This window comes from Nerophis lumbriciformis, linkage group LG15, assembly GCF_033978685.3.
Source record: "Nerophis lumbriciformis linkage group LG15, RoL_Nlum_v2.1, whole genome shotgun sequence".
Taxonomy (NCBI): Eukaryota; Metazoa; Chordata; class Actinopteri; order Syngnathiformes; family Syngnathidae; genus Nerophis; species Nerophis lumbriciformis.
Genome location: NC_084562.2, coordinates 20,891,023 through 20,917,148, shown reverse-complemented (window position 1 = coordinate 20,917,148; position 26,126 = coordinate 20,891,023). Strand labels below are relative to the sequence as shown.

Genomic DNA, 26,126 nt, shown 5'->3' with positions numbered 1-26,126 from the left:
TTTATTCACGAAATCGCGTAACAACTATGACAATCGACACTGCTTCCCGTAACTTCCTATCGAGCCATTCCGAATGCCATGCGCGAGGCTATTTTTAGCACCGCTGCCAAGCACGAGGCACCAGTTGCCATTGTTTCCAAACGAGCGAACGATCATGGAATCAGCCGGAGAAAAATTGCAAACGAGTTTTAAACCGAAAAGAAAACTGCAGTCATTCCGTGAAGAATATTCAAAAGCCTATCCGGGAATAATTATCCGTTCCAAAAAGGGTGAAAACTACGCGAATTGCACCTTGTGCAGACAAGATTTTTCTATCGGACACGGAGGAATTAGCGATGTAAAAGACCACGTTGGGACAAAAAAACACAAGTCTAATGCCGTTGCTAGCGATACAAGTGGAAAACTTTCAACGTTTTTCGTCGCTCAAACAGATTCTTTGGATATATTTGGATTTTAGCCACAAAAAGGTAATGACACCAATGTTATCTATTGGAATTGTTTAGTATTGTTATACTGTTAAAAGTGTTTATACTATTTATGCTTTCAAGTCCAAGTTGAAGAAATCTTGTTAAATGTTGACAGCATAACTACCAAAATACAGAAGTATGTCCTTAATATTTTGCAGTGCTATTTCTGTTGAAAAGTTAAAATGATTACATTAGAGATGTGATGTGCCACTTTTCAAGTGTCTGATGACTTAAATTAATTTTCATTAATTTTTCATATTTTGAATTCTTTTGAAAGGCTTACAAAAAAACTACATTTGAATTGTAATTCCATGCTATTGACAGGACTATTAATTTTAATGAAGTTAGCTTACCATGTTTACAGTATGATAATTGTGATAGAAATGTGAATTTTAGGCACAGAATATTTTTTACAATTGAACAAGGCAGTAGATTATACAAGCTTGGACAGAAAGTTAATAATGACACCAATTTTTTTTTTAATGGAATTGTTTAGTACTGTTTTACCATTTGTTTACTGTAAAAAGTGTTTATACTGTTTATACTTTCAATTAACAAATTGAAGTCTTGTGAAAGGTTGACAGGATAACTGGCATTAACTGTCAAAATAATTTCAAACTATTGAAGTTAGCTTACAGAATAAACATGTCAATCAACCCATATGATTTTTGCTGTAATATTTTTGTTTTGAAAAGTCACTGTGACTGATAGAAAAGTGATGGTTTTAGCAACATTTTAACCTGTCTGAATGCTAATAATCATTTTGCGTCGGGGGGGCGAAGCCTGAACCCCCCACCAGGACTTTGTCCTGGACCTACCGGGGCCTGCAACCCCTGGACCCTGGCTACTAGGTTTTTCTGATTTCAAAAGTTGGCAAGTATGAATCATGTTCCTACCTGCAAGTCCTGTCCAGAGTGGTCCGTTTGCATCCCGGGGGAACGAACCTCGCAGAAAGCTGCGACCCCCCCTTCCCGCCGTAACAGAAAAACTAACAAACCCAAATCATGCCATGACCCGGGTGACGGATCATGACATTCCTACTCCTTTTCGGACATGCTGTAATGAAACAACTAGAGATATGTGATGCATGTTCCAAATAAACAGAAACTGAACTGAACTGAAACTGAACTAGGTATTGTTGTTCGCTGATCTGTCAACTCAGTCGCAGTCAGTCACTGCTGGTTCCTTAAACTAAGCATTCATTGTATTTCCAATTAGCACACCAGTGAAATATTTTGGCCTCGAGACTTTTTCCTGTTCTTGCCTGTTGACAATTTAAAAAAAAAAAATGATCTGAATTAGAACTGAAACAGAAGATATTTCATGGCCACAGTCGATGGTTTTAATCAGTCGGGCTATGTAGCCATTGGTAATAATTGGCAGTTCTGTCTGCAATTCCATTAAGTAAAATGATTTTCTCAAAGACAAGAAGGCGCTCCCTAATAATGACCATTTCTACTCCCACTTAATGAAGTGACGGATGGCCAGCTCAGGTTTTTGTTTCAGCCTTTCCCTGCAGAAAAGTAAGACTTTAGTACACCCCTCACATTTGAGCATTTGGTCAAAGGAAAATGTTAGATAAATGCAATGTGGATATACTTTAAAGGGGGACATTTTCACAATTTCAGAATGGTTAAAACCATTAAAAATCAGTTCCCAGTGGCTTATTATATTTTTCGAAGTTTTTTTCAAACTTTTACCCATCACGCAATATCCCTAAAAAAAGCTTCAAAGTGCCTGATTTTAACCATCGTTATAAACACCCGTTAATTTTCCTGTGACGTCACATAGTGAAGCCAACACAAACAAACATGGCGGAAAGAACAGCAAGCTATAGCGACATTAGCTCGGATTCAGACTCGGATTTCAGCGGCTTAAGCGATTCAACAGATTACGAATGTATTGAAACGGATGGTTGTAGTGTGGAGGCAGGTAGCGAAAAACGAAATTGAAGAAGAAACTGAAGCTATTGAGCCATATCGGTTTGAACCGTATGCAAGCGAAACCGACGAAAACGACACGACAGCCAGCGACACGGGAGAAAGCGAGGACGAATTCGGCGATCGCCTTCTAACCAACGATTGGTATGTGTTTGTTTGGCATTAAAGGAAACTAACAACTATGAACTAGGTTTACAGCATATGAAATACGTTTGGCAACAACATGCACTTTGAGAGTGCAGACAGCCCAATTTTCATCAATTAATATATTCTGTAGACATACCCTCATCCGCGCTCTTTTCCTGAAAGCTGATCTGTCCAGTTTAAGGGACGGTGTGAGCAAAGACATCCAGGGGGTTTAGCTCGCTCGTCTGCGGGAAGAAACTGCCGCCATTGCTTGCCGTGCTACCGAGGTCCTTTGTCCCTGAATTGCTCACACACTCCGGCAGATTCAATGGGGGTCTGGCGGCAGATTTCTTTGACTTTATCGTTGGAAATGCATCTGCTTTGAGTGTCGCAGGATATCCACACATTCTTGCCATCTCTGTCGTAGCATAGCTTTCGTCGGTAAAGTGTGCGGAACAAACCTCCAATTTCTCGCCACTTTCGCATCTTTGGGCCACTGGTGCAACTTGAATCCGTCCCTGTTCGTGTTGTTACACCCTCCGACAACACACCGACGAGGCATGATGTCTCCAAGGTACGGAAAACAGTCAAAAAAACGGAAAATAACAGCATATTTGACTCGGTGTTTGAGAAAATGGCGGATTGCTTCCCGATGTGATGCCACGTTGTGACGTCATCGCTCCGAGAGCGAATATTAGAAAGGCGTTTAATTCACCAAAATTCACCCATTTAGAGTTCGGAAACCGGTTAAAAAAATATAAGGTCTTTTTTCTGCAACATCAAGGTATATATTGACGCTTACATAGGTCTGGTGATAATGTTCCCCTTTAAGACAGGACAGGGGTGCCAAATTATCCAGTTAATTGTGATGAATTAATTACAGTCATAATCAGTGTGTTATATATTTTAATTGCGTTAATCTAAGTTTTATTTTCTAACGTTACTGTGTCAGTGTGTGGGTCGCCTCGGCCCAAATATATTAGCCACGGAACAAATTAGGTCTCACTCTGTCACAAGACATGAAGTGTGTCATGTTAGAGCAAACCTGGGCAAATTAAGGCCCGGGGGCCCCCGGACATTCTCAAAAATTTTTTTTTAGATCTTTAAGATGGAAACTGTAGCTTGCACTGCAAAAACTGAAATCTAAGTAAGATGAAATATCTCAAATAAGGGTGATATTTGCTTATTTTCTGTCTGATAAGATACTTCTTCTCACTGAGCAGATTTTATGTTAGAGTGTTTTACTTGTTTTAAGGGTTTTGGTCCTAAATGATCTCAGTAAGATATTACAGCTTGTTGCTGAGATTGTATGACCTATATTGAGTAAAACATGCTTGAAACTAGAATATCAACTGTTGCAAAGCTGTGTCATCAACACTCACAAGTATAAAACTACTTTTTTTAAAGTAATAATTTCTTATTTCAAGCATGAAATAAAAAAATCATGACTTTGACACAATTGTGTCTCATAATTAAAACAGATGACAGCCAAATGGACTTTGCGGTTTTATTCTCAATGAAACAATAGAAAAGATGTACTCATATAGTAGTACAGTTGGCACAGTACAGTAAACTGACAATTAATATTTAAACATTTAATATTTCAAAAAATTTTGAACAGACATAGTTCATGCACATTCAGATAAATTCTTCAAAATTACAATAGCGCTGTATATATGCGCACTAATTGACTGAAAGAGCGCGCACTTGGCGCGATGATGTCATGTTATCAATGGAAAAATGCATTTTTAGACAATATGATTTGCCTGAGCGGCTAGGAGACCCCGAAAATAACAAGCGGTTGTCTTGTTGCCTTTCCATTAAGAACAATAAATTAGTTTTTACTATAAGTTTGCTGGTTTCATGAAATGTAATGCCGAGCGCATGTCATTATGTCAAGATAATGGCACTAGCATTTACTTCATTTAAGAATATTTTTTCAACATATTGAGCAAAAAGGTCTCATATTTTTTTTTCTACCTGTCATGTCTGTGTAATCATGTTTTGTTTTAGTCATGTCATGTTTTGTTTTGTTTAGTTATTGGACTCTTTAGTTTCTGGCTTTTCACTCCCTTGTCTTGTTTCCATAGTTACCCATTAGTTTCACCTGTTCCACGTTTGGACTCATTGTGCACTCTTGTTTGTCACCATAGCAACCCATTAGTTTTCACCTGCCCTCACGACTCACGCCCCTGTCTTTAATCATGTCACTATTATTTAAGCTTCCAGTTGCCAGGCTGTCTGTCTGGCGACATCATACCCCCTGACTTTCTGCTTCTCACTCTGTTTACCTCTGCGCACTTCATGCCATGTCAAGTAAGTTTTTTCTATTCATGCCACAGTTAGCGACTTTTGTTCATGTCCATAGTTTTTTGCCCACGTGCAAGTCTTTTTGTTTCGTTAGTCAAGTTTGTACTTCCGCCTTGAGCGCGCTTTTTGTTCCTTTGTTAGTGTAAAATAAATAATGTCTTCACCTTCACGCCATGTCTGGTCCAAATGTTCATTTGCACCACGGGAGAACAAACCACGCCATAGTCCAAGTCTTGACACTACCAAGAAAAGTGCACTTATTATTAGTGAGAATATACTTATTTTAAGGTAATTTCGGGTTCATTGAGGTTAGCTAATTTTACTTGTTTTGGAAAGTCTTGACAAGCCGAATTTTCTAGTTCTATTGGCAGATAATTTTGCTTAGTTCAAGTAAAATACCCCAAATTTTTGTATTTTTTTTCCTTGTTTTTGAACACTGACTTTTTGCAGTGTGCCATTATGATGTGCAGTGATGTTTTCTAATGACCGTAAGTCTTGAACTATACAAAGTTGGTTGGAATCTGCGCTTTTGCATGATATACTAGTTACTATGGTAATCTAATTAGTTACTATGGTAATCTAATTAGTTAATCTAAGTCACAGCAGCTCAGACGAGGCACCAAGCAGTGTGGGTGGGGAGCGTTTCCACAGAGTGTTTTCAGAGCGGCCAGCCTGACAGACGCGGAAGGCGATTTTTACAACAAAGTTCTAAAGCTTAGTGATGTATCAGATTGTAGGTGTGCTTTTTTTTTTTACCCTTCGCGTTCATATTTCCACGTGTTTGTTGCATTTTTGTTGTGTTTCGCTTGATTGTAAAACATGTCGATCGTTCATATGTTGTCAATATTCAGTGTTTTATCGTTCATAGTTAATATTGTAAATCCCACATTCTTTATTTTCATGTACATTCTGGGTGTCTCATTCAGTACAAAAAAAATTTAAATTCCATTCCGTTTTTAGCATTCAATCAAACATTATTGTGAGGTTTTGTATTAGTGTTCCAAAAAATAGATATACAGGCCCCCGGACACATTTTTTTTCTCTAAATTTGGCCCCCCGAGTCAAAATAATTGCCCAGGCGTGTGTTAGAGGCTTTAAAGCCCCCATAGCGTCAAGATGTCATATTAATAATAATAATAATGGATTAGAGTTACATAGGACTTGTTTCTATACCCTCAAAGCGCTTCACAGAGAAGTGAGAACCCATCATCCATTCACTCTCTTTGTCATTGGCCCTAGGCACATAAAAAACCCCAAAGCAAAATCACCAGCAAAAATTGGAAAATATATATATATATATATATATATATATATATATATATATATATATATATATATATATATATATATATATATATTTATACAGTACAGGCCAAACGTTTGGACGCACCTTCTCATTTCAATGCGTTTTCTTTATTTTCATGACTATTTACATTGTAGATTGTCACTGAAGGCATCAAAACTATGACACCTTTGAAAAGAAAACCATTTCAGGTGACTATCTCTTGAAGCTCATCGAGAGAATGCCAAGAGTGTGCGGAAAAGTAATCAGAGCAAAGGTTGGCTATTTTCAGTGACAATCTACAATGTAAATAGTCATGAAAATAAAGAAAATGCATTGAAATGAGAAGGCATGTCTAAACATTTGGCCTGTACTGTATGTACATATATATGCAAATATATATATATATATATATATATATATATATATATATATATATATATATATATATATATATATATATATATATATATATATATAAATATATATATATATACATCTAAACAAAGGTATGGCATTATGTAGAGAGGTTGACTCACTGCTTGGGTTCCAACAGCTTGAGCACGTCAAATGAGAACATAATGATTGTAATCTTGAGGTGATTATAGACTACTGAGAACACCATGATGAATATTATATTCAATTTGGAAAACACAACACTAAATTTTGAATTGCCCCTGTAGTAATGTGTGTGCTCCCGCATTGGGATCTTTCCTCACTGAAAATCACAGCAGGTGAAGAACAGCCTTTTTATTTATTTTTTATTTTATTTTTATTTATTTTTTCACAAATCATCAATCAAGACTGAGGCCATGCCCACATGAATGCTAATATTTTCAAAACAGCACATTTTCCACACTGCGGTGTTAAAAAAATATCCACTTACACCAGTGGAGTTTTAAGAGGAAATCTCAGTCCGTATAAAAAACACATTCCCTTCTCTGCCCTGTGACGGCACTTCGTCTGCCATTTACAGAAAGCAACGTAAATAATATTTGTACTTTTTAATAGTTTTTTTTATTATAGTAGCAACATGGTTGTTAACGTTTTTGAGATAACTTTTTTGTGTGCGTGCAATAACAGTTTAGCTTGACGTTGTTGCTGTGTTGTTTTGACAATGAAAAGATTGTCGATCCGTTATCTCCTTGTTTTGTTTATTTGAATACATGATACATACATACATACATATATATATATATATATATATATATATATATATATATATATATATATATATATATATATATATATATATATATATATATATATATATATACATACAGTATATATATAGGGACGGCGTGGCGCAGTGGAAGAATGGCCGTGCGCGACCCGAGGGTCCCTGGTTCAATCCCCACCTAGTACCAACCTCGTCATGTCCGTTGTGTCCTGAGCAAGACACTTCACCCTTGCTCCTGATGGGTGCTGGTTAGCGCCTTGCATGGCAGCTCCCTCCATCAGTGTGTGAATGTGTGTGTGAATGGGTAAATGTGGAAGTAGTGTCAAAGCGCTTTGAGTACCTTGAAGGTAGAAAAGCGCTATACAAGTACAACCCATTTATCATTTATTTATTTATATATGATACATACATACATACATACATACATACATACATACATATATATATATATATATATATATATATATATATATATATATATATATATATATATATGTATATATATATATATATACATATATATATATATATATATATGTATGTGTGGGAAAAATCACAAGACTATTTCATCTCTACAGGCCTGTTTCATGAGGGGGGGTTCCCTCACTCATCAGGAGATTTTAATGGGAGCATTCACATACCATGGTTTGTATAGGGCACAGAGTGGGTGGGTACAGGCTGGCGTAGGGGCGTGGTGATTGGCTCATGTGTTACCTAGGAGGTGTTTCCGTCTGTGGCGGCATGCTGTTACAATTTCGCTGCGCTTGTTGAGGGATGACAGGTCTGGACGGTAAATAATAAACAGTTTCTCTTTCAAGCATAGGTTGCATCTTTTATTACCACTATTGTAAGGTGTGCTGGATGCAAGAATTTGCCATGTTATTGAATATTCAACATTATTGTCTTTGAGGTCCCAAATGTGTTTGCTGAGTTCTGTGGTATTCCGCAGGTTTTGGTTCCTGAAAGAAGCCTTGTGATTGTTCCATCTGGTTTTGAATTCTCCCTCGGTTAATCCTACATATGTGTCGGATGTGTTAATGTCCTTGCGTATTACCTTAGATTGGTAGACAACTGATGTTTGTAAGCACCCCCCATTGAGAGGGCAATCAGGTTTCTTTCGACAGTTACAGCCTTTGTTGGTTTTGGAGTCGCTCTGTCCGGGGGCCGACGGCTCATTTGCAATTGTTTTGTTGTGGTTTGAGATGATTTGTCGTATATTGTTCATACAGCTGTAGCTCAATTTAATGTTGTTCTTGTTGAATACTTTTCTTAGGGTGTTGTCTTTGGGAAAGTGTTTGTCAATCAGATTGAGGAATTTGTGTCCAATGTTAGTTGAGACGTTTTTGCTGTATGGGGGGTTGTACCAGATGATGTCGTTTCGTTTCAAACGAAACGACATCATCTGGTACAACCCCCCATACAGCAAAAACGTCTCAACTAACATTGGACACAAATTATATATATATATATATATATATATACATATATATGTATGTATATATATAATATATATGTATTTGTGTGTGTGTATATATATATTTTTTTGTGTGTGTGTACATACATATATATATATGTACACACACACACAAAAAAAAAATATATATATACACACACAAATACATATTTTATATATATACATACATATATATGTATATATATATATATATACATACATATATATATATATATATATATATATATATATATATATATATATATATATACATACATACATATATATATATACATACATACATGTATATATATATATGATGCATACATACATATATATACATATATATATATATATATATATATATATATATATATACATATATATATATACATACATACATACATACATACATACATGTATATATATATATATGATGCATACATATATATATATATATATATATATGATACATGATACATACATACATATATATATATATATATATATATATATATATATATATATGATACATACATACATATATATATATATATATATATATATATATATATATATATATATATATATATATATATATATATATATATATATATATATATATATATATATGATACATACATACATACATCTATATATATATATATATATATATACATATATATATATATATATATATATATATATATATGTATATATATATATATATATATATATATATATATATATATATATATATATATATATATATATATGTATATATATATATATATATATATATATATATATATATATATATACATACATACATGCATATACATACATACATACATACATAGTGGACATTATAGTGTCTTCAAAGTGTGCATGACAAATTTTCCCGTGAAAATACACCCTAGCTGGACTTTTTTTAAATGTCTTTAATGGTCTTATGGTTTGAAGGCAAAACGATTTTGAGGAAGCTACTAGCAAGAACGCTACTAATTTATCGACAACAGTGGATAATAATAATAATATAAATAAAAGAGTTGAAATAAAAATAATTTGACTCTCATTCTTTCAAAAATGAGGTTGCCAAAAAACACATTTAATAGAATTTATAAAAAAGAAGGAACAGTCACAAGTCTTCTCGAATTTTGAATGAAATCACAATTCTTATTTATAACGATTAATTTAAATAAAGAAATCAATCAAAACATTTAAATTAAATTTGTCCTGTCTAGCCAATGTTTGGGTATAATTTTTTTCAAACAAAACCAATTTTTTTTTCTGTAGAACAGAATTGTATCAAAGCTGTTTTTCTATTTCATGGGGGAATTTAGTTAATCATAGAACTGGCACCCGATGTTATTTACAAAAAGTATTGATTTTGAATGGATAATCTATTTTGAATCAAATTGTTACCCCCAACGGTGCCCAAACATTCACAGCCCTTATCAATTTGTTGTAACATTTTAAAAACAATTGTTTTCATGAATGTGTTCGGGATGATCCCGGTGGGAAATTGCAAAACAACACAAACGACAAAGACCCGCTATTCAAACTCACGACCCACTTAAGCGAACCAGCAGGTTCATGAAATTGAAAAAACAAACAACAACAACACTGACAATAATCGCCATTAATGGACATGTGGTTCTAAAAGCTGCGCCACAGGTGACTCAGTGAAAGGAACAAGGAATAGAAAGCTTACACTGTGTTGCATTGTCCTCCAGACACCCCTCTAGGTGGAGAAGCAGGGAAAAATAAAGAAGCAGGTATTATTATTTTCACTGGAGAGAAGTTAAACAGAGACATAGGGGTGAAAAAAAAGATGTACAATGATCATTATGCAACCTCGTCTCACTTGTGGAATGAGTGTCACACCTGGTGTGTTCAATGCCCAGATGAAGGCGTGCAGGCAAACAATACACAGTGGACCATTTTTTACTGAAACTTTCTGATAGTTTCTTCTCAGTGGCTCGATAGAGACCGACGTCTTAGTTCAGGAAAAAAAACGAACCAATTACAGTGGGTCTGGATTAGTTTTTGCCTCGTTCCTGTTATGATCCACTGCCCGGATCATATTCTGTTTTACTTTTTTCGAGTGGACATCTGGGATCTGTCCTTAAGGGGGGATACTGTTATGATCCGCTGCCCGGATCATATTCTGTTTTGGTTTTTCGAGTCACTTGTGTTTTCTGTTAGTCTTGGACTCCTTTAGTTCCCGTTTGCGCACCTCAGAGTTGGTTACCATAGCTACTTATTATTTTCACCGGCCGCTTGTGTTCCGGACGCGCACCTGTTGGTCATCACTGACATTATTTAAGCCTGCCTTTTCCAGTCAGTCGGTCTGGCTTCTTTATTTGCGTCACGCTACTGTTACGTTAGTTGTGCTTGTCTCCTAGGCCCTGCTAGTGATCCCTAGTCTGTGCTAAGTAGTAGCCTTAGCTACAGGTTATTCCGTCGGTTTGTTTTCTGTTTTGTACCTGTTTTGTGTTCATTTACTATTAAATCATGTCCTTACCTGCAAGTCCTGTCCGGATTTGTCCATTTGCATCGACCCGAACGTAACAGAAAGAAGCCAGACCGACTGACTGGAAAAGGCAGGTTTAAATAATGTCAGTGATTACCAACAGGTGCGCGCCCGGAACACAAGCGGCAGGTGAAAATAATAAGTAGCTATGGTAACCAACTCAGAGATGCACAAACAGGAACTAAAGGAGTCCAAGACTAACAGAAAACACAAGTGACTCGAAAAACTAAAACAGAATATGATCCGGGCAGCGGATCATAACAGTTCCTGTGAGCATCCTGGAGCATTATGGAGTGGGGGTTGGTTAATTTATCCAGGTGTTTTCAATCAACCACCAGGTAGCATCTGTGAGCAGAAAAATACTGTATCATATCTTTCTCTATTCCATCCATCTTCTTCCGCTTATCCGAAGTCGGGTCACTAAGCAGAGAAGTCCAGACTTCCCTCTCCCCAGCTACTTTGGCCCCGGCTGGGAGACATAGTCTCTCCAACGTGTCCTGGGTCTTCCCTGAGGTCTCCTACCGGTCGGACGGGCCCTAAACACCTCCCCAGGGAAGTGTTCAGAGGGCATTCTAATCAGATACCTGAACCACCTCATCTGGCTCCTCTCGATGTGGAGGAGCAGTGGCTTTACTTTGAGCTCCTCCCGAATGGCAGAGCTTCTCACCCTATCTCTAAGGGAGAGCCCGGCCACCCGAAGGAGGAAACTAATTTTGGCCGCTTGTACCCGTGATCTTGTCCTTTCGGTCAGAACCCAAAGCTCATGACCATAGGTGAGGGTAGTACGTAGGTAGGGACATAGATCGACCGGCAAATTGAGAGCTTTGCCTCCCGGCTCAGCTCCTTTTACACCAAGACGGACCGATACAGGGTCTGCATCACTGCAGACGCTGCAAACGATCCACCGGTCGATTTCATGATCCACTCTTCCCTCACTCGTGAACAAGATCCCGAGGTATTGAACTTCTCCACTTGGGGCAGGGTCTCCTCCCCAACCCATAGATGGCACTCCACCCTTTGAACCATAGACTCGGACTTAGAAGTGCTGATTCACATCCCAGTCGCTTCACACTCAGCTGCGAACCGACCTAGTGAGAGCTGAAGATTCTGGTCAGATGAAGCCAGCAGGACCACATTATCCGCAAAAAGCAGAAACCTAATCCTGCAGCCACCAAACCGGATCTTCTCAACACCCTGACTGCACCTAGAAATTCTGTCCATAAAAGTTGTGAACAGAATCGTGACAAAGGGCAGCCCTGGCAAAGTCCAAGCCTCACTGGAGACGGGTCTGACCTAATGTTGGCAATGCGGACTAGGATCTGACACTGATTATACAGGAAGCGGATCGCCACAATCAGATGGTCGAATACCCCATGCTCTCTCAGCACTCTCCACCGGACTTCCCGAGGGACACGGTCGAAGGCCTTGTCCAAGTCCACAAAACATGTTTGGGCAAACTCCCATGAACTCTCAAGGATCCTGCCAAGAGTAAAGAGCTGGTCCACAGTCCCATCTCTTTCTCTATTACGTCTTCGAATCGAGGAATGGCCATAGTAGTGAGTTCTTCATTCACGGTTTAAGTGAGGGATGAGGCAAAAAATAATCTAGACCCACCGTATCACAATTTTGGGTACAACATTAAGTCTGCTGTTTCTGCACAATTTCCGTACAGCAGAGCTATTCAGCTACATCGTGAAGAGGGCCACAGTTTCAAGAGTCCAAGGGCTCAGGGGCCGGACATCGAAATTTGAGACGGTTACTTAATTGCAAAGTAAACACATCGGCTTTCACACTGCACTGTCAACAAACGTGATAGTTTTTTGACCTATCAAGTGTTTTTATGTCAATAAATGTAAATAATGAATGTCTTAACTGTGGTGTGTGACTGCTGCTGTTTTTGTTGTTGTTATTTCTATTTTTGTAACTTTGTTTTGCTTCTCTCTTAGCCTGGCCACTCTTGGAAAATATATTTTAATCTCGACGAGGTTTAACCTGGTTAAATAAAGTATATCGATTGATTGATTCTGCCTTGCCTACTCGATTCAAGCGTGTGCAGCCAGACAGATAGTTAACAGCATTAAGAAGTTTTGTTAAGGATCGATGTTCTTTCTTTTGTATTCTTTTCCTTCCTTAGTTGTTTTTCTTTACACTTCTTCCTTCATTTAGGTTTGTAAGACTGAACATATAAACATGAAATAAAACATGACACAACTATAACGTTGGTTGACAAGACTCTGCAACATCACGTGGACATCGGGGGCGGTACCTCTGGATTGGCAGACCGGGGTGGTGGTTCCTCTCTTTAAGAAGGGGAACCGGAGGGTGTGTTCCAACTATCGGGGGGTCACACTCCTCAGCCTTCCCGGTAAGGTCTATTCAGGTGTACTGGAGAGGATAGTCGAACCTCGGATTCAGGAGGAACAGTGTGGTTTTCGTCCTGGTCGTGGAACTGTGGACCAGCTCTATACTCTCGGCAGGGTCCTTGAGGGTGCATGGGAGTTTGCTCAACCAGTCTACATGTGCTTTGTGGACTTGGAGAAGGCATTCGACCGTGTACCCCGGGAAGTCCTGTGGGGAGTGCTCAGAGAGTATGGGGTAACGGACTGTCTTATTGTGGCGGTTCGTTCCCTGTATAATCAGTGTCAGAGCTTGGTCCGCATTGCCGGCAGTAAGTCGGACCCGTTTCCAGGGAGGGTTGGACTCCGCCAGGGCTGCCCTTTGTCACCGATTCTGTTCATAACCTTTATGGACAGAATTTCTAGGCGCAGTCAGGGCGTTGAGGGTATCTGGTTTGGTGGCTGCAGGATTAGGTCTCTGCTTTTTGCAGATGATGTGGTCCTGATGGCTTCATCTAGCCAAGATCTTTAGCTCTCACTGGATCGGTTCGCAGCCGAGTGTGAAGCGACTGGGATGGGAATCAGCACCTCCAAATCCGAGTCCATGGTTCTCGCCCGGAAAAGGGCGGAGTGCCATCTCCGGGTTGGGGAGGAGATCTTGCCCCAAGTGGAGGAGTTCAAGTACCTTGGAGTCTTGTTCACGAGTCAGGGAAGAGTGGATCGTGAGATCGACAGGCGGATCGGTGCGGCGTCTTCAGTAATGCGGACGCTGTATCGATCCGTTGTGGTGACGAAGGAGCTGAGCCAGAAGGCAAAGCTCTCGATTTACCGGTCGATCTACATTCCCATCCTCACCTATGGTCATGAGCTTTGGGTCATGACCGAAAGGACAAGATCACGGGTACAAGCGGCCGAAATGAGTTTCCTCCGCCGGGTGGCGGGGCTCTCCCTTAGAGATAGGGTGAGAAGCTCTGTCATCCGGGGGGAGCTCAAAGTAAAGCCGCTGCTTCTCCACATGGAGAGGAGCCAGATGAGGTGGTTCGGGCATCTGGTCAGGATGCCACCCAAACGCCTCCCTCGGGAGGTGTTTCGGGCACGTCCGACCGGTAGGAGGCCACGGGGAAGACCCAGGACACGTTGGGAAGACTATGTCTCCCGGCTGGCCTGGGAACGCATCGGGATCCCCCGGGAGGAGCTGGACGAAGTGGCTGGGGAGAGGGAAGTCTGGGCTTCCCTGCTTAGGCTGCTGCCCCCGCGACCCGACCTCGGATAAGCGGAAGAAGATGGATGGATGGATGGATGGAACTATAACTTCCATTGTGTGTTTTACATAAATAAAATAGGATTAGCGCAGTGGTTCTTAACTTGGGTTCGACATTCGGTGAGTCGGCCTCAGGGGTTCGGCGGAGCCTCTGCCGCGGAGGTCGAGACACACCCGACTCATCGTGTAAATAAAAACTTCTCCCGATCGGCGTATTATGAATACGGCAACAGCAGCAGTCACACTGATATGCAGGTGTGTAATTTGTTATTAGTTAATGCACTGTGTTGGTTTTGTTCTTTGAACAAGGTGATGTTCATGCACGGTTCATTTTGTGCACCAGTAAAAAAAAAAACGTATTTGTCACTAAAGAAGGGTTCTGTGAATGTGCATATGAAACTGGTGGGGTTCGGTACCTCCAACAAGGTTAAGAACCACTGGTTTAGTGCTAATACATTCACACAATAACCTACAGATGTTTAGACATATGTAAATATAAACATAATTGAACACAATAAATGTGGCTCAACACAATTAAACCTAAGGTGTGGCTTTATTGCCCTCTACTGGTCGAATTTAGCACCGCATGCATTAACCGAGTTACAACCACTGATATCAAAGACATAACGAAGTCCGCAATTTTAATACAAAACTTACTCAATTTCTTTATGCACAATATTTTCCATATTCATCTTTTATTTTGATATTTTTCAGGGTCGATTTTTGGTTTGAATGAGTAGTCTTCTTCTACGCATCCCCTGTTCTAATTCATTGTGGCACACATGACTCGCTGTTGCCCCCTGCAGGGTGGCATGAGTGCTACATACATGAGCAACCCTCGTTTGAATGGTTTCGTCAAGCCTATTTGGGCGATGTTCGGCGGGCTATATACAAAACATTGGTGGGCCGGGCCGCCAGTGACTATGCCTGTCATACAGTGTATTTCCTCACATACTTCTTAATACGTACCAATCGATCCAGGAACGTCCCCGTGGCTGTGGTTGGCCTTTCTTCCGGAGGGAAAGGTCTGAAACGAGCACTGAATACGTCGGAAATGCCACGAGCAGATCTGCCCGTCCCCGAGGATTTCGGTGGCCCGCAGCGTTGAAAAACCTACAGTGAAAGAGAGATAATGACTGTATAGTAGGGATGTCCTTGTATCAGTGTACAAAATCCAAAACCAGTGAAGTTGGCACATTGTGTAATTTGTAAATAAAAACAGAATACATCCATCCATCCATCCATCCATCTTCTTCCGCTTATCCGAGGTCGGGTCGCGGGGGAAGCAGCCTAAGCAGGGAAGCTCAGACTTCCCTCTCCCCAGCCACTTCGTCCAGCTCTTCCTGTGGGACCCCAAGGCGTTCCCAGGCCAGCCGGGAGACATAGTCTTCCCAACGTGTCCTGGGTCTTCCCCGCGGCCTCCTACCGGTCGGACGTGCCCTAAACACCTCCCTAGGGAGGCGTTCGGGTGGCATCCTGACCAGATGCCCGAACCACCTCATCTGGCTCCTCTCGATGTGGAGGAGCAGCGGCTTTTCTTTGAGCTCCTCCCGGATGGCAGAGCTTCTCACCCTATCTCTAAGGGAGAGCCCCGCCACCCGGCGGAGGAAATTCATTTCGGCCGCTTGTACCCGTGATCTTGTCCTTTCGGTCATAACCCAAAGCTCATGACCATAGATGAGGATGGGAACGTAGATCGACCGGTAAATTGAGAGCTTTGCCTTCCGGCTCAGCTCCTTCTTCACCACAACGGATCGATACAGCGTCCGCATTACTGAAGACGCCGTACCGATCCGCCTGTCGATCTCACGATCCACTCTTCCCTCACTCGTGAACAAGACTCCGAGGTACTTGAACTCCTCCACTTGGGGCAAGATCTCCTCCCCAACCCGGAGATGGCACTCCTCCCTTTTCCGGGCGAGAACCATGGACTCGGACTTGGAGGTGCTGATTCTCATCCCAGTCGCTTCACACTCAGCTGCGAACCGATCCAGTGAGAGCTGAAGATCCTGTCCAGATGAAGCCATCAGGACCACATCATCTGCAAAAAGCAGAGACCTAATCCTGCAGCCACCAAACCAGATCCCCTCAACGCCTTGACTGCGCCTAGAAATTCTATCCATAAAGGTTATGAACAGAATCAAGACAAAGGGCAGCCTTGGCGGAGTCCAACCCTCACTGGAAACGTGTCCGACTTACTACCGGCAATGCGGACCAAGCTCTGGCACTGATCATACAGGGAGCGGACCGCCACAATCAGACAGTCCGATACCCCGTACTCTCTGAGCACTCCCCACAGGACTTCCCGAGGGACACGGTCGAATGCCGTCTCCAAGTCCACAAAATACATGTAGACTGGTTGGGCAAACTCCCATGCACCCTCAAGGACCCTGCCGAGAGTATAGAGCTGGTCCACAGTTCCACGACCAGGACGAAAACCACACTGTTCCTCCTGAATCCGAGGTTCGACTATCCGGCGTAGCCTTTTCTCCAGTACACCTGAATAGACCTTACCGGGAAGGCTAAGGAGTGTGATCCCACGATAGTTAGAACACACCCTCCGGTTCCCCTTCTTAAAGAGAGGAACCACCACCCCGGTCTGCCAATCCAGTGGTACCGCCCCCGATGTCCACGCGATGCTGCAGAGTCTTGTCAACCAAGACAGCCCCACAGCATCCAGAATACAATGATTTGCAAATCCTTTTCAACCTATATTCAATTGAATAGACTGCAAAGACAAAATACTTAATGTTCAAACCAAGAAACTTATTATTATCATTTTGCAAATAATCATTAACTTTGAATTTAATGGCAGCAACACATTGCAAAAAAGTTGACTCTGGGGCATTTTTACCAGCTGATACTACATGGCCTTTCCTTTTAAAAACACTCAGTAAACCTTTGGGAACTGAGGAGACACATTTTTGAAGCTTTTCAGGTGGAATTATTTTCCCATTCTTGCTTGATGTACAGCTTAAGTTGTGATATTTTAGGCTTCATAATGTGCCACACATTTTCAATGGGAGACACGTGGCTTAAATAAGCAGGGGCGTCCATGATAACGTTGCTTGGATGGCAACATATGTTGCTCCAAAACCTGTATGTACATTTCAGCATTAATGGTGCCTTCACAGATGTGTAAGTTACCCATGCCTTGGGCACTCATACACCCCCATACCATCACAGATGCTGGCTTTTCAACTTTGCGCCTATAACAATCCGGATGGTTCTTTTCCTCTTTGTTCCGGAGGATACCCCGTCCACATTTTCCAAAAACAATTTGAAATGTGGGCTTGTCAGACCACAGAAAATGTTTCCACTTTGCCTCAGTCCATCTTAGATGAGCTCGGGCCCCCCGAAGCCAGCAGCGTTTCTGGGTGTTGTTGATAAATGGCTTTCGCTTTGCATAGTAGAGTTTTAACTGCACTTACAGATGTAGCAACCGACTGTAGCTACTGACAGTGGTTTCCTGAAGTGTTCCTGAGCCCATGTGGTGATATCCTTTTAACACTGTTGTCGCTTTTTGATGCAGTACCGCCTGAGGGATCTAAGTTTCGTAATATTATCGCTTACGTGCGGTGATTTCTCCAGATTCTCTGAACCTTTTGATGATATTACAGACCGTAGATGGTGAAATCCCTAAATTCCTTGCAATAGCTGGTTGAGAAATGTTGTTCTTAAACTGTTCGACAATTTGCTCACGCATTTGTTCACAAAGTGGTGACCCTCGCCCCATCCTTGTTTGTGAATGACTGAGCATTTCATGGAAGCTGCTTTTATACCCAATCATGGCACCCACCTGCTCCCAATTAGCCTTTTCACCCGTGGGATGTTCCAAATAAGTGTTTGATGAGCATTCCTCAACTTTCTCAGTCTTTTTTTGACACTTGTGCCAGCTTTTTTTAAACATGTTGCAGGCATCAAATTCCAAATGAGCTAATATTTGCAAAAAATAACAAAGTTTTCCAGTTCGAACTTTAAGTATGTTGTCTTTGCAGTCTATTCAATTGAATATAACTTGAAAAAGATTTGCAAATCATTGTATTCTGTTTTTATTTACCATTTACACAACGTGCCAACTTCACTGGGTTTGGGGTTTGTAAATAAAGATGTTAAAAAATGCCTTTTTTATTCCCGTTTTCATTACAAGAGGTTGTACACCACCAACATCCCGTAACATCCCACAGCAGGCACCTCCTTTTTAGGTGTTAGCAATGTTTTCAGTGCAAGGTGCACTACAGTTGTTACGTCACCATCTTGTAAAGACCGCACAGATCCATCACTAAGTTTCTAGAGTGGCGTGTAAAGAGAGTATGGCCGACTAAACAACAGGCGCCATGTTTGCTACCAAGGACGTGTGCGGCCGTGCCCGGATGCGTGCGATTGCTGTGATTTCCGACAAAACAAAACAAAATAATGCGTGTATATGTGGTTCTAAACATACTCCAGCTCATAAACTTACAATGAAACATGCTTTTATTCCGTGAAAGTAGAATTTGGCCGTATTTGTAATCACTGTATGTATCACTATCAGTGTTGGGTTAGTTACTGAAAACCAGTAACTAGTTACAGTTACTAGTTACTTTATTTAAAAAATAACTCAGTTACTAACTCAGTTACTTACACCAAAAAGTAATGCGTTACTGTGAAAAGTAACTATTTAGTTACTTAGATACATATTTTTTTTATTTTATTTTATTTTTTTTTTTTTAAGGCCCCCTTTAATGCCTTTTTAGCCTTCATTTCAGTACGGTTATTGCACTGGAGAATAATACAAAGCAATGTGGTCTACATACAACACACAAAGACAAAGATATGTTTCAAAGGGCCAATTTGTTTCAGGCCAGACCAATTGACAAAAATATTCTAAATAGCTGCAACATAACAAACATAACTAACAAACAGCATAATAACAACATAGCTGTAAACCAAGGAAGACACACACTACATACACAAAGCCTAACCAGGCGTTTTTTTCTCTCAAGGAATTCTGTAATAAAATCATGTCTGAAGTCCAGAACACTCTATACATTTCCCCAGATTTAGTTTAGAGATAAGGAAAGATTGGCTTGGCCCACTAGCATCCCTCTTTATGTTTGTGAACTTTATGGTCTATACATTTAGAGTGATGTGATAATCAAACACTCTAGAAGTCTAGAATGAAAGAGCAACAGTATATAAGAGAATTGACAGAGTGCGTGTACCTTCAGTGCGCAGTGCCTCGTTAAAATCCAGCCGCGGTTGCTTAGGAGGTGAAGAGTGTCTCTCTTTACTAGCTTCGTCGAAGCATGTTGCTTTTGTAGCTGTTTCAGCAGATTTGAATTGCTAGGATATAATTTTGATCCAAGACACAACTTACATTGAATTAAATTGTATTTTCTTTATGGTCGACAAAAGAAAAGTAGTGAGAATATCTCCATGTTAAGAAACTCGGCTTCGGGCTTCGCCATGTCTTGTTAGTAAACACAGACACGCCCCCTCTTACACACACACATACATACACACTTCCTTGTCCCCTCTTTCTGCAGCGCTCCAATAAAACACACTCAGATTTTCTCAGTTTCTAGCTGATACTACATAAAAAATAACGTGAAATAACGCAGTAACGCATCATGTAGTAACGGTAACTGAGTTGCTGAATATAAAAAATAACACGTTAGATTACTATTTACCGCCGAAAGTAACAGCGTAGCAGTAGTCTCAACACTGATCACTATTATTATTATCATTATTACTATTATCACTCATTTTTCTTTTTTGTAACATGCAAAGTTAATAGGTGTACTTTTGTGCCTATTTCTCCATTTTTCTGCACAATAACTCAGATATGGCAACACTGGCGAGCAGTAGAGAATACAAAGTGCTTTTTGGTCCAGAACATATTTTGCTTCATTCATTATTGACCTATTTCTTGCCATTTAATGAGATTCCCAGTTCATTTTATCGTCTTTTATTATACCCAAAAATGGAGTTTATTATCCGCTCTCATTGTTCGTCAATTTGCGTGAGTAAAGCGTGTTCACCAACTCTTGTTAGCCTGCCTGACTTTGAGGGACCTTTGAGGAAGAAATATTGTTGTGTTACAACCTTTCGTGTGGTGTTGCTTCCTTATTTGTGATTACTCCAAGCTTTTTCTGCACAATAACTCAGATATGGTAACACTGGCGAGCAGTAGAGAATACAAAGTGTTTTTTGCTCCAGGACATATTTTGCTTCATTCATTATTGACCTATTTCTTGCCATTTAATGAGATTCCCAGTTCATTTTATCATCTATTATTACACCAAAAATTGAGTTTATTTTCTGCTCTCAATGTTCGTCAATTTGCGTGAGTAAAGCGTGTTCACCAACTCTTGTTAGCGTGCGTGACTTTGAGGGACCTTTGAGGAAAAAACATTGTTGTGTTACAACCTTTCGTGTGGTGTTGCTTCCTTATTTGTGATTACTCCAAGCTTTTCTGCACAATAACTCAAATATGGTAACACTGGCTAGCAGTAGAGAATACAAAGTGTTTTTTTGGTCCAGAACATATTTTGCTTCATTATTTACCTATTTCTTGCCACTTAATGAGATTTCCAGTTCATTTTATCATCTATTATTACACCCAAAAATGGAGTTTATTTTCTGCTCTCAATGTTTGTCACGACGGGGCGGTCGCAGCTTACTGCGAGGTTTGTTCTCCCGGGATGCAAACGGACTATTCCGGACAAGGCTTGCAGGTAGGAACATATTTATTTTCTCAATTAATCCTACATATCACAAAGACCGGAACCAAACAAAAGAAAAGTGTGCCGTTCACACGAGAAGCTAACGAACAAAAAACAACTTAACTCAGAAAACATAGAAGCTAAACACTCAACATGGACTATGGCATGGAAGAAACAAGATTTACTGTGGCATGAAACAACTAACACTTACGTGGACACGGCATGAATCGAATAACTAGCATAAACTTGGAATCGCCAGGACCCCTGACTGGCAAAGACAGGCTTAAATAATGGTCTCTTAATTAGAGCAAGAACACCAGAGGCAGGTGGAACTAATAAGTCGCCATGGTAACTAAAACAAACAAGGGTGCACAAAAACAGGAACTATGGAGTGTAAAACTAACAGAACATAACGAAAACATGATCCGGACCACGGATCATGACATGAATAAAGCGTGTTCACTAACTCTTGTTAGCGTGCGTGACTTTGAGGGACAATTGTGGAAGAAATATTGTTGTGTTACAACCTTTTGTGTGGTGTTGCTTCCTTATTTGTGATTACTCCAAGCTGATTATCAGATCCTACCCATGTTTTTTGTTTTTTTTATATTCGTAGCAGCGGCACCTGGAGTAACTGTGACAACGTGTCATAATTACGACGGTTAGCTGGATTAAAAAAAAATAAAAAAATACAGATAGCCCATACTTGCCAACCCTCCCGGATTTTCCGGGAGACTCCCGAAATTCAGCGCCTCTCCCGAAAACCTCCCGGGACAAAATTTCTCCCGAAAATCTCCCGAAATTCAGGCGGAGCTGGAGGCCACGCCCCCTCCAGCTCCATGCGGACCTGAGTGACGTGTTGACAGCCTGTTCACAACATTGCCGTAAACAGCAATGTTGTGACACTTTTAAACAGGACAATACTGCCATCTACTGTACATGCATATGTGACCCACCCATAATGTGTCACATTTTTGTGTTGATTTATTTATTTTATTTTGTGGTTTGAATTCGTTTTTGGAGCTGTCATTCCACATTTATCAGTATTCACATTGGTCAGTAGGGGGCAGTAGGGCGTTTCTTCCCAATTGAATGCTATCACCTGCAGACCGGAAGTGTTTTGTCATTCTGATGAGCGCGACCAGTTTGTGAACAATTGAAACGTCCTGTGTGCTTTTTCCTCCTGTATAACAGGTTAGTTTTGGTGAATCAACTCACTGAATAATATCCATGTGATCTTTATAAGTTTAAGTACACATTCTGATGGTGGAGCCTAACTCTAAAGTGTTTGTGAGTTGTAGTTTGTATTTGTGAAAGAATCCAGTGCACAGCTGCATTAATCAATACAAAAAGGCGACGTGAGTGCGCAATGTTTATATAGGAACTTCTGATCCTAATTCAGACTCCCAAATTAGAGCTCCCGTTTTCTTATTGATTTTATAATGTATATTTGTATAATGTGTGTGTTCTGAAATAGTGACAGAGAATAGAACAAGGATGGCCAATTCAACCCTTAACTCAACAATGAGTAGATGAGTGTTATGTGTGTGTATATGTGTAAATAAATGAACACTGAAATTCAAGTATTTCTTTATATATATATATATATATATATATATATATATGTAATAAAAAAATATATATATATAGCTAGAATTCACTGAAAGTCAAGTATTTCTTATATATATATATATATATATATATATATATATATATATATATATATATATATATATATATATATATATATATATATATATATATATATATATATCTTAACCACGCCCCCAACCACACCCCCCGCCCCACCCCCGACCACGCCCCCCACCCCCCGAAATCGAAGGTCTCAAGGTTGGCAAGTATGAGATAGCCACATATACAGTTAAGCTACACCCACACATCGGAAACGACAAATCTGCATTTGTGTCAGGCTTTCAGGAATAAGTAAATATATGGAAAAACAATTTTTTTTAAGACAGTAGGGATTCTTCTTTGGTGCTGACTTAGTGCCGATAATTGAAAAACAATATTTGGTACTGACGTTTCTGAAAACTGAAAACATAATACTAAAACTTATTATGGTAGTTTTTAAGCATGTTTGCATTAAACTTTGTGTTTCCATTTGGATGTTTGTACAGTATGTGTAGGCAGGGTCCACATACACTAATGTTGTATTGTAATGTAACATTAAATTGCCCAGGAGCAAAGTTTGTATGGTCTGCAAGTTCAACTTGTATTGCAGACAAAAACAACTTGCAACTAAGTTGAAGAGACGCTCGTCTGCCCCCACACTTGTCATTTGCGTGCTATTATTCTGACATCTTGCCTTGCTTTGAGCAATGCACGCAAGTCAATATTCAGGTTATCTCAATGAACTACAATATCATGCAAGGCATTCTTTATTTTGGCAGCTCAATTCAGAACAAGACATCATTTATAGTCTCGGTAAGGATTTGCAGTTAATTTGAAGTTGTTTTTTTTACCATATTGTTGGGCCTCCAAAAGTATCTGTTTCTCAGCTGCGGTTGGTACTCCGTTGTAATTCACTTTTCCACCACTTGTGGCAGTAATGACAAAATTAAACAAGCAGAAGAAGTCTGGGGCTAAAGTTGTTTAGCTTTTTAGTGGCCGTTCACGTTACAAAACGTGATTTCTAATGTGAACGCACTCTGACCCGCATGCGGATATGATGTTATTACCTCGCACTCGGGTTGTACGGTGTACCGGTGCTAGTGAATGAATAAAAAACGGCACTATACTCCGTTTGAAAAGTACCGGTTCCTCATTTTTTTGTAATTTTTTTTTTAACGGGCATGACGGCGCCTCTGTATATTGTACATATTACATATTGTTATGAAGGTGTCTGTTACTACATTATAAATATATACTTGCAGTGTGTATATTGTACATATTACATATTGTTATGAATGTGTCTGTTACTACATTATATATATATACTTGCAGTGTGTATATTGTACATATTACATATTGTTATGAAGATGTCTGTTACTACATTATATATATACTTGCAGTGTGTATGTTGTACATATTACATATTGTTATGAAGGTGTCTGTTACTACATTATACATGTACTTGCAGTGTGTATGTTGTACATATTACATATTGTTATGAAAGTGTATGTTACTACATTATATGTATATACGTGCAGCGTGTATATTGTACACATTACATATTGTTATGAAGGTGTTTGTTACCACATTATTAATGTACTTGCAGTGTGTATATTGTACATTTACATATTGTTATGAAGATGTCTGTTACTACATTATATATATAATTGCAGCGTGTATATTGTACATATTACATATTGTTATGAAGGTGTCTGTTACTACATTATATATATATATATATATATATATATATATATATATATATATATATATATATATATATATATATACTTGCAGAGTGTATATAAAACATTTTACATATTGTTATGAAAGTGTCTGTTACTACATTATATATATACTTGCAGTGCGTATATTGTACATATTACATATTGTTATGAAGATGTCTGTTACTACATTATATATATATATATATATATATATATATATATATATATATATATATATATATATATATATATATATATATATATATATATATATATATATACTTGCAGTATGTATGTTGTACATATTACACATTGTTATGAAGGTGTCTGTTACTACATTATACATATACTTGCAGTGTGTATATTGTACATATTACATATTGTTATGAAGGTGTCTTTTACTACATTATATGTATATACTTGCAGCGTGTATATTGTACACATTACATATTGTTATGAAGGTGTTTGTTACCACATTATTAATGTACTTGCAGTGTGTATATTGTACATCTTACATATTGTTATGAAGGTATCTGTTACTAGATTATGTATATAATTGCAGTGTGTATATTGTACATATTACATATTGTTATGAAGGTGTCTGTTACTACATTATATATATATATACTTGCAGTGTGTGTATAAAACATATTACATATTGTTATGAAGGTGTCTGTTACTACAATATATATATACTTGCAGTGTGTATATAAAACATATTACATATTGTTATGAAGGTGTCTGTTACTACATTATATATATACTTGCAGTGAGTATATAAAACATTGCTGGAGGGTTTTAAAGTTGTTTTAGAGGCTTTGAAGGCGTTTTCAAGCGTTTTTAATCATCTTTACAGCCCCCAAAAAAGACATATGTGTTCTTGATTCTCATAATGATCGTGAACGATAGGCAACATTCCCCCAAAAAAGTGCAGTTCCCCTTCCACTACTGGACAGAGGCTGGTGTGTACAATTTTGGACGACACATTTATGGGAGAGACAGAATACGTGCAAAGCAATAAACAATAGAATTTGGCATTAATCAGTTTGAATTTCATAGTGGTTTATTAGGAGATGAGATTGTTTGATGACTTTGCCTCGACAGGGTGTTTGGGGCCAGGCCACATAAATCCTCCCAGCAAAACTCATCAGCATTCCTTTGTGGCCCGT

The 26,126-nt window shown here is 39.2% G+C and overlaps 1 protein-coding gene across 1 annotated transcript in view; it reads right to left on the bottom strand.

The window, feature by feature from the left end:
* Positions 1-26,126, bottom strand: part of gpc6a (glypican 6a) — a 417,616-nt gene that overhangs the window by 58,420 nt on the left and 333,070 nt on the right. Inside the window, exons 6-7 of the mRNA XM_061974738.2 lie at positions 15,861-16,004; positions 10,473-10,502 (exon numbers count right to left, since the gene is read on the bottom strand). Of these exons, the coding sequence (XP_061830722.1) occupies positions 10,473-10,502; positions 15,861-16,004 (174 nt within the window). The remainder of the gene's footprint in view (positions 1-10,472; positions 10,503-15,860; positions 16,005-26,126) is intronic.